The following is a 14,966-nucleotide window of genomic DNA, read 5'->3' on the forward strand; positions in this document are numbered from 1 at the left end:
TGGAAGACGGCATCCTCTTGTGGGGAACGCGTGTGATTGTCCCAGAAAAAGGACAGGAGCTGATACTAAGAGACTTGCACAATGGGCATCCAGGTGTGACCAAAATGAAAATGTTGGCTCGGAGTTATGTCTGGTGGGCAGGCCTCAACACCGACATTGAGAAGGTGGCCCAAAACTGCTCCATTTCCCAGGAGCATCAAAAGCTTCTGCCAGCCGCGCCCCTACATCACTGGGCATGGCCAGCGCGGCCTTGGGCGCGCTTGCATGCGGATTTCGCCGGCCCTTTTCAAAGATCCATATTCCTTTTATTAATCGACGCCCAGTCTAAATGGCTAGAGGTGCATAAGATGCTAGGCACAATGTCCTGTGCAACAATTGAGAAGATGTGTTTGTCTTTTAGTACGCATGGCCTCCCTGAGGTGATGGTCACGGATAACGGCACTCCATTCACGAGTGAGGAGTTTGCGAGGTTCATAAAGATGAATGGCATACGCCATATCGGCACTGCCCCTTACCACCCGGCTTCAAATGGGTTGGCAGAGCGCGCAGTGCAGACATTCAAAAGAGGCCTAAAGAAGCATTCTTCCGGGTCAATGGACACGAGACTGGCTCGTTTTTTGTTTTTGTTCAGGACGACACCCCCATGCGGTGACTGAGGTAGCTCCCGCAGAACCCCTAATGAGCCGGAGACTTTGCACCCGCCTTAGTATGGTTTTCCCGGATATTGGCGCAAAAGTACGCCGCACACAAGAACGGCAGGGACATGGTTTTTCTCGGCATCGGCCGATTCGGCAGTTTGCGCCCGGTGACCCAATGTTCGTTCAGAATTTTGCTGGTGGTGCCCAGTGGGTCCCTGGTGTAATCTTTCGCCAAACGGGCCCTATATCTTACCAGGTGCAAGCCCAGGGTTGGCTCCAGCGTAAACATGTAGACCACGTTCGGTCCAGAAGACTATCCCTTCCAAAGATTCCCCGCCCCCGGAGCTCATTTCTACAGCCACAGAGACCAGAGACAATGGAAAGTAGTCCTCACAATCTTCCTCTGGTGCCTCACTCAAAGCCTGCGCAGGTCGTTACAGAACCGCGTGGAGATAGAGACGCCGAGATGGCAGAGGCAGCAGACTCTGACTCCGAGATGGAGACACAGGACGCATCAGAGGGGGAATCCTCGGGCCCACGGGCCGCGGATGTACAACCGTTACGCCGTTCATCATGGAAGCGCCGGTCTCCGTCTCGTTACACGCCGCCCGATCCAGCGCCTCGTGCAAATGGTGTCCGGCCTGCAGCAAAACGAGTCCGACGCCCTCCTTTGGCAGGGTTTCGGTGGATTCCTTGGACTTTGGGGGGGGAGGGATGTTATAACCTGCCTGCTTACCATTGGCTGGGGACTAATGACAATCCCACAATCCTGTGGGAGTATGAGCTTCCCCAATGATGGGGGTGGAGAAATCATTAGCAGACTCCCTGTATAAATAAAGCTGGCCAGTTTGGAACCAGCAGGAAGGGGTGAGCAGCAAGCGAAGTGGCTGCTGCTGTTGTATATATATGTTATTGTAAATAAATGTTATTTCTTTGTATCCTTAAAAGTGGTGCTGGATTCTTCGTGGCCCTCACAAAAATTGGCCTGAGTAGATTGTTCCTATGGTATATTTCTTAATACAAATGGTCTTGAATTTGAGAATTCATTAGCATCTAAATAATTTTATATTGCTTTGAATTAATTTCAGGTCATTGTGCAGAGAACACTTTCTTCCAAATCAATGCTTCATGCCAAAGGTGGTATCATATTTGCAGCCTACATGAAAATATTGCCTATTTTCATTATAGTGTTTCCAGGCATGATCAGCCGAGTGCTCTTTACCAGTAAGTAATCTTATGTAACAATTATTAGTTGAAAATGAAAAAAAATGAAATAAAAATTGATTATTGTCACAAGTAGGCTTCAAATTATGTTACTGTGAAAAGTCCTGAGTCACCACACTCTTGCGCCTGTTCGGGGAGGCTGGTACGGGAATTGAACCTGCACTGCTTGGCCTGCTTTAAAAGCCAGCTATTTAGCTCTGTGCTAATCCAGCCCCTGCTGAAGATCAGGTCCTGATTTCAATGAAGGCAAGAAATAGGTAGTACGAGGGGCAGCACGGTGGCACAGTGGGTAGCATTGCTGCCTCACAGCTCCAGGGGCCTGTGTTCGATTCCGACCTTGGGTGACTGTGTGGAGTTTGTACATTCTCCTGGGCTGGATTCTCCGCAGCCCTGCGCGAAATCGGGATGGAGGCGGAGAATCCACCTTCACATGGTAATCTGGCCTAGGTTCGCCGATTCTCCGGGATCCGAAAATCGGCGTGACCGCGGAGTACGCTGCGCCGCCGAAGGGCCATTGCCAGAGGCACGCCCAGCAATCCTCCGCTCCCGACCGGCTGAGTTCCCGACAGCGTGGAGCTAACCACCTATTGCCGGTAAGGATGGTGGCATGGCGGCTGTGGACTCAGTCCACGGCTGCCCTGGTCAGGGCGGGGGGGTTGGAGACCGGGGATCCCTTATAGCGGCTGGGGATTAAATCTGCGGGGTTTCAGGCTCGGGCGCATGGCCGATCAGGGGTGGAGGGTCCCTTTTTTTCTGTCTGGCTCCGCGGTCCGAGTCCGCCATGGAGCTCGGCGCAGCCGCTGAAAGCCGCCACCGTGCGCTTGCACAGACTCCGAACTGGAAATGTGGGGACCCGTATCCGCAGCAAAAGCTGCAAGATTGATTCTGGGTTTCTGCCAAGGCTCCCCCTGCAGGGCTGAGGATTCGCTCAATGTTTAGGTACGAATTTCTGGAGTAAAACTCCACTGTTTCTACACTGGTGTGGGGACATAGTCTCATTTTGGGAGAATCCAGTCCCCCATGTTTGCATGGGTTTCTTCCGGGTACTCTGGTTTCCTCCCACAGTCCAAACATGTACAGTTTAGGTGGATTGGACATTCAATATTTCCCCTTAGTTTCCAAAAGTTAGCTGGGGTTACGGGGAAAGGGTGGGGGAGTGGTCTTCGCACCCTAGGTAGGGTGCTCTTTGAGTGTTGGTGCAGACTTGATGGGCTGAATGTCCCTTTTCTGCACTGTAACAATTTTATCGACCCTTCCGAAATCTGGGTTGGAAAGTTAGTTTCATTACTTTGATTTTTGCATCAGTCTGAGCTTTCTTCACAGATTTTTCCAATGTATTGTTATCCTCAAAATTATGCAACCTCTAGCAAACCTGTCTGCAAGCAGCAGTTTGCTAAATGCAAGAGAATTGTATCTTTCCTTGATATTGGGTCTTTGGCGGAAACTAAAGTTAAACCTCTGAAAAGTAATTTCACCTTTTCCAGGGACCCGGTTTCAATTCAGCCTCGGGCGCCTATCTGTGTGGAGTTTGCACTTTCTCCCTGTGTCTTTGTGGATTTCCTCTGGGTGCTCCGGCTTCCTCCAACAGTCCAAAGATGTGCAGGTTAGGTGGATTGGCCATGCTAAATTGCCCCTTAGTTATGGGGCACTTTAAATGGCTAGGTGGGGTTACTGGGTCACGGGGATAGGGTGGAGGTGTGGTCTTAAGTAGGGTGCTCTTTCCAAGGGCCAGTGCAGACTCAATGGGCTTAATGGCCTCCTTCTGCACTGCAAATTCTGTGTAAATTCTATGTTGGCTAAATCATGCTCATCACTGGAGGCCTTCGTAATGATATCTGCTAAATTGAAATTTAAGAGTAATGTTCCTTCACCAAACATCAATGTAAAACAAAGAACTTAGACCATGTCTGGAGTACCATCTGCAGTTCTGGACACTAGACCTGAGAAAAAATATATACTGATCTTGGAAGGACTGAAGCTCAGGTTCACCAGAATGTTATGAGGGTTCCAAGAGTTAGATTTTGAGGAAAAATTACATGAACTGGGTTTCTAATTTACCTAATGTCAAAGGTTAAAGGATAATATGCTTCACATTTTTAGGAAGTTTTTGAAGCAAATTAATGGGAGATGGAGTGGGTTCAGTCTAGGTCAAGTGAACATTACCATAAAGTCAAAGAATGGCTATTCTGGAAAGAAGTTAGGAAATACTTCTTGCAAAGTGCAACAGAAATGCTAATTTGTTGCAAATAACAGTAGATGCTAGTACAAAAAATGATTTTAAATCAGAAACTGACAGATTTTCGTTACAACGTATAAAAAAGTATGGAGTGAAGGCAAGTGGATGGAGTTATGATGGAGATCAAACTGCAGGGGATGTATGTCCTCCCCTGGTCCTATGTTCAGACTTAGCTGCGATGGCTAGTCCTAATTTGGCAGGTCCATTGTTGCAGCTAGGACGTCTACCTTTAATTCCAATTTTACTTTCATATACTTAAAGAGAATCCAGTGAAGTGTGTAGAATGTCTTTTTAAAAAAGGAAGATGACTTTGTAGGATTTATTTCATTTTCTTTTTTTTAAATTTAGAGTACCAATTCATTTTTTCCAATTAAGGGGCAATTTAGCGTGGCCAATCCACCTACCCTGCACATCTTTGGGTTGTGGGGGCGAAACCCACGCAAACACGGGGAGAATGTGCAAACTCCACACTGACAGTGACCCAGGGTCAGGGTCGAACCTGGGACCTCGGCACCGTGAGGCATCAGTGCTAACCACTGTGCCACCATACTGTCCTTTATTTCATTTTCAAAGCAGTTGTTTTCTACAAACTATGCTCACCCAATGATTCCTTCAGACATTTCAGCTAGTGCGCATGGTATTGCATTAGAAGATCCTCGTTAGAAAAAGCATTTGTAAAAATTAACTGCTATCCCCATGTAGCCCTTCCATGTGGAAGTTGAACAATCATGTGGCATATTAAAAACAACTGTGTGTAGTGTTGTATGGGGTAGTGTCCAAAGCAGGAATTTAATCTTCAGAAGCATATAAATCTTTTTACTCCTGTTTTAGATCTCGTGGCTTGTGCAGAACCTGCTACCTGTCGTAGAATTTGTGGAAATCCAGTTGGTTGCACAGATATCGCCTACCCATTGTTAGTAATGGAATTGCTACCTGGAGGTACTTTGTCAAATTAAAGCGGTAAAATAATAAAGATTAGGCAACATTTCAAACACTGCCAATTGATGCTGGAAGTTGTTAGGATACTGGGTTGTGGGGGCAAAACCCACGCAAATACGGGGAGAATGTGCATACGCCACACGGACAGTGACCCAGAGCCGGGATCGAACCTGAGACCTTGGTGCCTTGAGGCAGCAGTTCTAACCACTGCGCCACCGTGCTGCCCCTAGACCCCAACTTTTGTTAGGATACTGGATGACAAACTCCAAATTAATTTTCAATTTGTAAAACTGTGACGAAAGGATACTTCACCCCAGGAATGATGACTCTGACTAATGGGTATCTTTTATGTCAAAACAAACTTTAATTTAAACACAGAATTAACCACATTAACATCAAAAATAGCTTTACAACTAACAGTTAAATGGTTATTAAAGAAAAAATAAAAGACTTTAACCCACTATCCACACCTGCCCCTGTATTCCAATTAAGTAACCCAATAAGTTCAAATACCACTTAAAAATAAAGTTAGCAATCAGGGTTACTTGCTTATCTGTGCAGATCTTTGAGAGAGAGAGACCCTTTCAGGAACAACCTGAAAATCTTTCTGTCTTGTCAGACTCAAATTCTATGGCAAACTGCTGTTCAACTTAAAATCTTCTAGCAGACTGTAAAACTACAGACAGACCTGGCTCCTCCATTAATTACATCATCTGTAATCCAATAAATTGTCCCATGATGGACTAAAATCAATCCCTCAAATTATCTACATCCCAAGGAATCGCCTGAAATCAAAACAACATTCCATTAGCCTCCTATATGTAAACAAGTAAGTGGTTAGAAGCAATGGTTACCTCACTTTTACAACTTCCAAATCACAGATTTAGTATACACACTGCCTGTATGTAATTTAAACCAGGATTTATAATGGGGCGGCACCGTACCACAGTGGTTAGCACTGTTGCTTCACAGCACCAGGGTCTGAGGTTCAATTCCCGATTTGGGTCACTGCTTGTGCGGAGTCTGCACGTTCTCCCCATGTCTGCACGTGTTTCCTCCGGGTGCTCCGGTTTCCTCCCACAAATCCTATGTGCTGTTAAGTAATTTGGACATTCTAAATTCGCCCTCAATGTACGAGAACAGCCACCGGAGTGTGGCGACTAGGGGCTTTTCACATTAAATTAATTGCAGTGTTAATGTAAGCTTACTTGTGAAATGATAAAGATTATTATTAATCACAGTACTGCATCAAATATAAGTATCAATTTCTACATTAATCACAAAATGGGGTGGGCTGCTATCACCAGTTATGTTTCTGCCCCACCGTTCTCCTGTTCCTGGGTCAATTAGATATTCATGGTGCGCTCCCAGTACTACACAATTTTTCCATGGGAGCACTTTGCTGTGAGGAAGGAAGCCAGATGGCAATGCAGCTGTCACCTGCTGCAGCAGCTGAAATGGGCAAGGCAAAATGTAGAGGTTTACACTTCAACAGTTTCCAACTTGCTGATCCTAACCATCTCCTCTTCACCATGTGTGACCAATATTTCTGTGCCTCCATTGCCCATGAGGATGGTCTGGGGGCACTTGTTTCTTCCTTGAATGGCAGCCCAAACAGTCTCCATCAACCACCACCTTCTGCTTGGTTGCACTCATTCTCACATTAAACAATTTCTCCTTGAACTCCACTCTCTTACTCCAAATAAAAATGTCGCTTTATGTATCTGCATAGGTCCCAGCTATTCCTGCCTTTTTTGATGTGGGAAACATTCCTTGTTCAGTCCTGCTCATGGCCCCTCCTTCACCTCTTTTTCTGGTACATTGATGACTATCATATCATTTCCAACTCTTGCACTGAACTGAACAATTCAATTAACTTTGTTTCAATGTATACCCTTCTCCGACTTCACATGGTCCAATCCAACTCGTCCCTCCACTCCCCTGATTTCTCTTTCTCCACTTCCTGGGATGGGCTATTAACAAGTATTTACTACAAGGCCACTGACTCCCACAGCTTCCTTGGCTATAATTCCTCACACCTTGCTTCCTGTAAGGATTCCTTTCCATTCTCCCAGTTTCTCTGCCTCTGTTGCATTTGATGTGGAGGTGCCGGTGTTGGACTGGGGTGAGCACAGTAAGAAGTCTTACAACACCAGGTTAAAGTCCAACAGGTTTGTTTCAAATCACTAGCTTTCAGAGCACTGCTTCTTCCTCAGGTGAATGAAGAGATAGGTTCCAGAAACATTTATATCAACAAAGTTAAAGATGCAAGACAACACTTTGAATGCAAGGATTTGCAGGTAATTAAGTCTTTACAGATCCAGAGAGAGGGGCAATCACAGGTTAAAGAGGTGTGAATTGTCTCAAGCCAGGACAGTTGGTCGGATTTCGCAAGCCCAGGCCAGATGGAGGGGGGGTGAATGTAATGCAACATGAATCCAAGGTCCCGGTTGTGGCCGCACTGATGTGTGCGGAACTTGGCTATAAGTTTCTGCTCGGTGATTCTGCGATGTCGGGCGTCCTGAAGGCTGCCTTGGAGAACGATTACCCAAAGATCAGAGGCTGAATGTCCTTGGCTGCTGAAGTGTTCCCCGACTGGAAGGGAACATTCCTGCCTGGCAATTGTCGCGCGATGTCCGTTCATCCGTTGTTGCAGCATGGTCTCGCCGATGTATCATGCTTCGGGACATCCTTTCCTGCAGCGTATGAAGTAGACAACATTGGCCGAGTCGTACAAGTATGTACCGTGTACCTGGTGGGTGGTGTTCTCACCATCATCGACATAGGTACCACCATTACACAAGAGGGAAAAACATACTTGACCTCATCCTCACCCACCTGCCTGCTGCAGATGCATCTGTCCATAGTATCGGTAGAAGTGACCACCGCACAGTCCTGGTGGAGACAAAGTCCCATCTTCATATTGATAAAACTTCCATCGTGTTGTGTGGCACTACCACCATACTTATTGGGACTGATTTTGAACAGATCTAGCAAGTCAAGACTGGGCATCCATGAAGCGCTGTGGGTCATTAGAAGCAGCAGACTTGTATTCAACCACAATCTGCAACCTCATGGCTTGGCATATCCCCCACTCTACCATTACCACCAAGCCAGGGGATTAACCCTGGTTCAATGAAGAGTGCAAGAGAGCATGCCAGGAGCAACACCAGGCATACCTCAACTTGAGGTGTCAACCTGGTGCAGCTATAACGCAGGACTACTTGTATGCCAAACAGCATAACCATCAAATAATAGTAAGAAGTCTTACAACACCAGGTTAAAGTCCAACCGGTTTGTTTCGATATCACTAGCTTTCGGAGCGCTGCTCCTTCTTCAGGTGAATGAAGAGGTTTGTTCCAGAAACATATATACAGAAAAAATCAAAGATGCAAGACAATGCTTGGAATGCGAGCATTAGCAGGTGATTAAATCTTCAAAGATCCAGAGATGGGGTAACCCCAGGTTAAAGAGGTGTGAATTGTGTCAAGCCAGGACAGTTGATAGGATTTTGCAGGCCAGATGGTGGGGGATGAATGTAATGCGACATGAATCCCAGGTCCCGATTGAGGCCCCACTCATGTGTGCGGAACTTGGCTATAAGTTTCTGCTCGGCGATTCTGCGTTGTCGCGTGTCCTGAAGGCCGCCCTGGAGAACGCTTACCCGGAGATCAGAGGCTGAATGCCCTTGACTGCTGAAGTGTTCTCCGACTGGAAGGGAACATTCCTGCCTGGTGATTGTCGCGCGTTGTCTGTTCATTCGTTTTCGCAGCGTCTGCATGGTCTCGCCAATGTACCACGCTTCGGGACACCCTTTCCTGCAGCGTATGAGGTAGACAACGTTGGCCGAGTCGCACGAGTATGTACCGCGTACCCGGTGGGTGGTGTTTTCACGTGTAATGATGGTATCCATGTCGATGATCTGGCAAGTCTTGCAGAGATTGCCATGACAGGGTTGTGTGGTGTCATGGTCACTGTTCTGAAGGCTGGGTACTTTGCTGCAAACAACTTCAAACAACCGCGCAACCTCAAACAAACCATTCAGCTGCTTCATCAATGACCTCCCTTCCATCATAAGGTCAGATGTTAGCAGATGACTGCACAATATTCAGCACCATTTACGACTCCTCAGATAATGAAGCAAGCCATGTCCAAATGCAGCAAGACCTGGACAATATCCAGGCTTGTGCTGACAAGTGGCAAGTTACACTCCTGTATGCTTCACCCGATGTATGTGGACTTTGTGTTGCCCTTTTATGTATTTTCTTTTTATTTCTTTTCTTTTCATGTACTGAATGATCTGTTTGAGCTGCTCGCAGAAAAATACTTATCACTGTATCATTAGTATTAGTGAGAGGCAGCATGGTTTTGTGAAGGGGAGGTCGTGTCTCACTAACTTGATAGAGTTTTTCGAGGAGGTCACTAAGATGATTGATGCAGGAAGGGCAGTGGATGTTGTCTATATGGACTCCAGTAAGGCCTTTGACAAGGTCCCTCATGGTAGACTAGTACAAAAGGTGAAGTCACACGGGATCAGGGGTGAGCTGGCAAGGTGGATACAGAACTGGCTAGGTCATAGAAGACAGAGAGTAGCAATGGAAGGATGCTTTTCTAATTGGAGGGCTGTGACCAGTGGTGTTCCACAGGGATCAGTGCTGGGACCTTTGCTCTTTGTAGTATATATAAATGATTTGGAGGAAAATGTAACTGGTCTGATTAGTAAGTTTGCAGACGACACAAAGGTTGGTGGAATTGCGGATCGCGATGAGGACTGTCAGAGGATACAGCAGGATTTAGATTGTTTAGAGACTTGGGCGGAGAGATGGCAGATGGAGTTTAATCCGGACAAATATGAGGTAATGCATTTTGGAAGGTCTAATGCAGGTAGGGAATATACAGTGAATGGTAGAACCCTCAAGAGTATTGAAAGTCAAAGAGATCTAGGAGTACAGGTCCACAGGTCATTGAAAGGGGCAACACAGGTGGAGAAGGTAGTCAAGAAGGCATACGGCATGCTTGCCTTCATTGGCTGGGGCATTGAGTATAAGAATTGGCAAGTCATGTTGCAGCTGTATAGAACCTTAGTTAGGCCACACTTGGAGTATAGTGTTCAATTCTGGTCGCCACACTACCAGAAGGATGTGGAGGCTTTAGAGAAGGTGCAGAAGAGATTTACCAGAATGTTGCCTGGTATGGAGGGCATTAGCTATGAGGAGCGGTTGAATAAACTCGGTTTGTTCTCACTGGAACGAAGGAGGTTGAGGGGAGACCTGATAGAGGTCTACAAAATTATGAGGGGCATAGACAGAGTGGATAGTCAGGGCTTTTCCCCAGGGTAGAGGGGTCAATTACTAGGGGGCATAGGTTTAAGGTGAGAGGGGCAAGCTTTAGAGTAGATGTACGAGGCAAGTTTTTTGCGCAGAGGGTAGTGGGTGCCTGGAACTCGCTACCGGAGGAGGTGGTGGAAGCAGGGACGATAGTGACATTTAAGGGGCATCTTGACAAATACATGAATAGGATGGGAATAGAGGGATACGGACCCAGGAAGTGTAGAAGATTGTAGTTTAGTCGGGCAGCATGGTCGGCACGGGCTTGGAGGGCCGAAGGGCCTGTTCCTGTGCTGTACATTTCTTTGTTCTTTGTTCTTTGTACCTCGGTACACGTGACAATAAACAAATTCAAATCAATGGCCATCTCCTACAAGAGAGGATCTAACCATCGGCCCATGGCATTTTATGGCATTGCCATCGCTGAAGCCCACACAGTCAACATCCTGGAGGTTACCATTGATCCAAAACTGAACTGGATTAGCCGTATTAATACTGTGGCTACCAGGGCAAGTCAAAGGCGAGGAATCCTACAGTGTGTAACTCCCCTCATGACCCCCCAAAGCCTGTCCCCCATGTATAAGGCACAAGTCAGGAGTGTAATGGAGTACTCTCCACTTGCCTGGATGAGTGCAGCTCTAACAACACTCAAGAAGCTTGACACCATCCAGGACAAAACAGCCCGCTTGATTGCTCCGTCTTCCATAAGCATTCAAAGCCTCCACCACCGATGAACAGTGGCAATCTACAAAATGCATTGCAGTAACTCATCAAGGTTCCTTAGATAGCACCTTCCAAACCCATGATTACTACCATCTAGAAGGACAAGAGCATGGATACCTGGGAACCCTACCACCTAGAGGTTCCCCTCCAAGTTACTCACCACCCTGACTTGGAATTATATCGACATTCCTTCATTATCGCTGGGGCAAAATCCTGGAACTCCCTCCCTAACAACCCTGTGGGTGTACCTACACCCCAGGGACTAGAGCAGTTGAAGAAGGCAACTTATCACCACCTTCTGAAGGGCAACTAGGGATGGGCAATAAATGCTGGCCTTAACAAGCTATGGCCACATCCCGTAAGTGAATAAAGAAATGAGGGCTTCCCCCATCCTGGTTTACAGGGCCCTTGGCTGGGGCTATCCTGTTTACCATACTCTTGCTCTCACTTATTTTCCTACCTTCCAAAACTATGAAAGGTTCCTGTGGTGATATGCATGTGCACATCAATGTATTTGTTATCTATTAATGTATATTAATATCAGTACGACCTCCGAACAGCAGGTGGTGATATAGACCCACCATGTGAGTCATGCTCGAGGACAGCCGCATTAGAAGTAGCTCCAGGAGAATTCACTGAATACATTTAGTAGTTGCTGTTTGTATTATAGATAATTAGTGATCTTTCCACGTGTTAATCTCGTTAATAAAATATCTTACTAGTCAAAGAATTAGATTTTCTGTGTGCATATGTATAACGTCCATAACACAGAACATAATATGGTACCAAGAGTGTTGAACAATTAAAGATAACAATGGAGAAGATGGGACGAAGCAGGCTGAAGAGAGGGAAAAGAAAATTCTTCCGCCTACCTGGTGAACTACGGGCAACTGAAACTCAATGCAAAGAAAGACTGTGAAGATAGAGATGGAAGATTTGAAGGCACCCCACCAGCTTCAAGTCATCGGTAATGTAGATGCGAATTAGCGTGTTTTTAAGCAGCAACTTGGACTCTATGTTGAAGCCCTTGACCTGCAGGCACAGCCTGACGAGAGGCGTATTGCGTAGCTTCTCACGGTGGCAGGTCCTTAAGCAATAGATATTTATGATATCTTCGCATTTGATAGTGAAGTGGAAAGCAAGAGCTTCATGAAGTAATAGAGTACTTTGATTGCTATTGCTCCCCAAAGAAAAATGAAACATTCAAGCGTTATCTATTTCACACGCGCATTCAGATGGCAAGCGAATCGTTCAGTAGTTTTCCAACCAAGTTGTAGTTGAAGGCGTAATCGTGTAATTTTATTACTTTAAAATCATCGATGATCCACGATCAGATAGTGTTCGGGATATCAAATTACAAGATACGTGAGAGATTACTACGGGAAGTTGAGCTTCAACAGGAAAACGCTGTTAATATTTCCATACCTGTGAGCTAGCTGCACAGCAGATTAGCTTGTTCAATCTGAAACATTTTGGAGCTAATGTGGCAGAAGACGCCAGCACCATAAGCACTGTGACGCAGTCAAAAAGAAATGTGGTCAGTGCGGGCAGCCATTTTCATCGGCCGACCGGATCCGCCATTTTGTGCCAGCAATGCTGCAATCGACATTTGCCATGGCGATGTCCCGCAATTGGGAAGGTGTGTTGCAAGTGTGAAAGAATAAATTTGCTAGGCGATGTCTCTCGTGTCCAACAGTTGTCCAAACAGGACCAGTTAACCAAGTTAATGAGATATGCATCGATGACCTGGCTACTGAGGACATGAGTAGTTCGAACAGCCAAAATGGCAAATTTTTCCTTACCATTTGCAGCCATAGTGATGCAAATACCATAGAAGATTGATGAACGATTCCGTTGATGGTTAATGACACGTTAATCAAATGCAACCTTGACACGGGAGCAAGAGACAACCATATAATTTTGTCAGCGTTAAAAGCGGTAAAGATTAAACAGAAAATGGTTCATTGGTCAGTATTACTGAAGAACTATAATGGTCATCGGATCACAATGTTAGGAGCATGTGAGCTTGCAGTAACTGTTAACGACAGAATGTGTATGATTACATTTTCCATAGTGGACACAGAGCGCGAATCGCTCATAGGCGTGGAAACATATGAAGCGCTTGGGCTCGTTAAATGGGTTTACACTGCAGAAAGCATGGCACCCCGCCAGCATGCATCCGTAGAACCTAACATAAAGGACTTTCCGGAGATATTTCACGGCCGTTCACGTACCACATCCAGTTGAAGGAGAATGTGAAGCCAGTTGTACACTCACTGAGACATGTACCTGCTCCACTAAAGGACAAACTGAAAGCCGAGTTGGACAGAATGACGGCTCTAGGAGTTCTCAGACGCATAGAGGAACCTCCTGACTGAGTTAATTCTACGATGTACGTAAAAAAGCAAAATAATGATCTACGGATTTGCATGGACCCCAAAGACCTGAACCTTAACATCAAGAGAGAGCACTACCCAATTCAGAAGAAGGAAGAAATAACATGCGAGATGGCTGGAGTGTCATGTTTCAGCAAGTTGGATGCATCACAAGGCTTCTGGCAGCTCAAGCTGGACAAAGCGAGCACAAAGCAGTGCACGTTTAACACACCCTTTGGGCGCTATTGTTTCCTGAGGATGTTATTCGGCATAATCTCTGCGTCAGAGATCTTCCATCGGGTCATGGAGTACATAGTCGAAGAGTTACCAGGCGTCCGAGTCTATACGGATGACATAATAATCTGGGGGTCCACACCCGACGAGCATGACAGAAGGCTTCTCAGGGTCTAATAAAGGATAAAGAAAAATGGCCTGAAGCTTAATAAAGCAAAATGTCAAATTGGGGTTGACAGCATCACTTTAGAACATAGAACATAGAACGATACAGCGCAGTACAGGCTCTTCGGCCCACAATGTTGCACCGACATGGGAAGTCAAAAAACAAAAGCCATCTAACCTACACTATGCCATTATCATCCATATGCTTATCCAATAAACTTTTAAATGCCCTCAATGTTGGCGAGTTCACTACTGTTGCAGGTAGGGCATTCCACGGCCTCACCACTCTTTGCGTAAAGAACCTACCTCTGACCTCTGTCCTATATCTATTACCCCTCAGTTTAAGGCTATGTCCCCTCGTCCTAGCCATTTCCATCCGCGGGAGAAGGCTCCCACCCTATCTAACCCTCTGATCATTTTGTATGCCTCTATCAAGTCTCCTCTTAACCTTCTTCTCTCTAACGAAAACAACCTCAAGTCCATCAGCCTTTCCTCATAAGATTTTCCCTCCATACCAGGCAACATCCTGGTAAATCTCCTCTGCACCCGTTCCAAAGCTTCCACGTCCTTCCTATAATGAGGTGACCAGAACTGTACGCAATACTCCAAATGCGGCCGTACCAGAGTTTTGTACAGCTGCAAGATGACCTCCTGACTCCGGAACTCAATCCCTCTACCAATAAAGGCCAACACACCATAGGCCTTCTTCACAACCCTATCAACCTGGGTGGCAACTTTCAGGGATCTATGTACACGGACACCGAGATCCCTCTGCTCATCCACACTTCCAAGAATTTTACCATTAGCCAAATATTCCGCATTCCTGTTATTCCTTCCAAAGTGAATCACCTCACACTTCTCTACATTAAACTCCATTTGCCACCTCTCAGCCCAGCTCTGCAGCTAATCTATGTCCCTCTGTAACCTGCAACATCCTTCCGCACTGTCGACAACACCACCGACTTTAGTGCCGTCTGCAAATTTACTCATCCACCCTTCTGCGCCCTCCTCTAGGTCATTTATAAAAATGACAAACAGCAACGGCCCCAGAACAGATCCTTGTGGTACGCCACTTGTAACTGAGCTCCATTCTGAACATTTCCCA

At 46.1% G+C, this 14,966-nt stretch overlaps 1 protein-coding gene across 1 annotated transcript in view; it reads left to right on the plus strand.

Moving 5' to 3' along the window:
* The window catches only part of LOC140394170 (sodium/myo-inositol cotransporter 2-like), a 402,805-nt gene that overhangs the window by 217,893 nt on the left and 169,946 nt on the right, over positions 1-14,966 (plus strand). The window contains exons 10-11 of the mRNA XM_072481110.1: positions 1,727-1,862; positions 4,930-5,037. Coding sequence (XP_072337211.1) covers positions 1,727-1,862; positions 4,930-5,037 — 244 coding nt within the window. The remainder of the gene's footprint in view (positions 1-1,726; positions 1,863-4,929; positions 5,038-14,966) is intronic.

The sequence above is a fragment of the Scyliorhinus torazame genome, chromosome 17 (assembly GCF_047496885.1).
Source record: "Scyliorhinus torazame isolate Kashiwa2021f chromosome 17, sScyTor2.1, whole genome shotgun sequence".
NCBI classification, from domain to species: domain Eukaryota; kingdom Metazoa; phylum Chordata; class Chondrichthyes; order Carcharhiniformes; family Scyliorhinidae; genus Scyliorhinus; species Scyliorhinus torazame.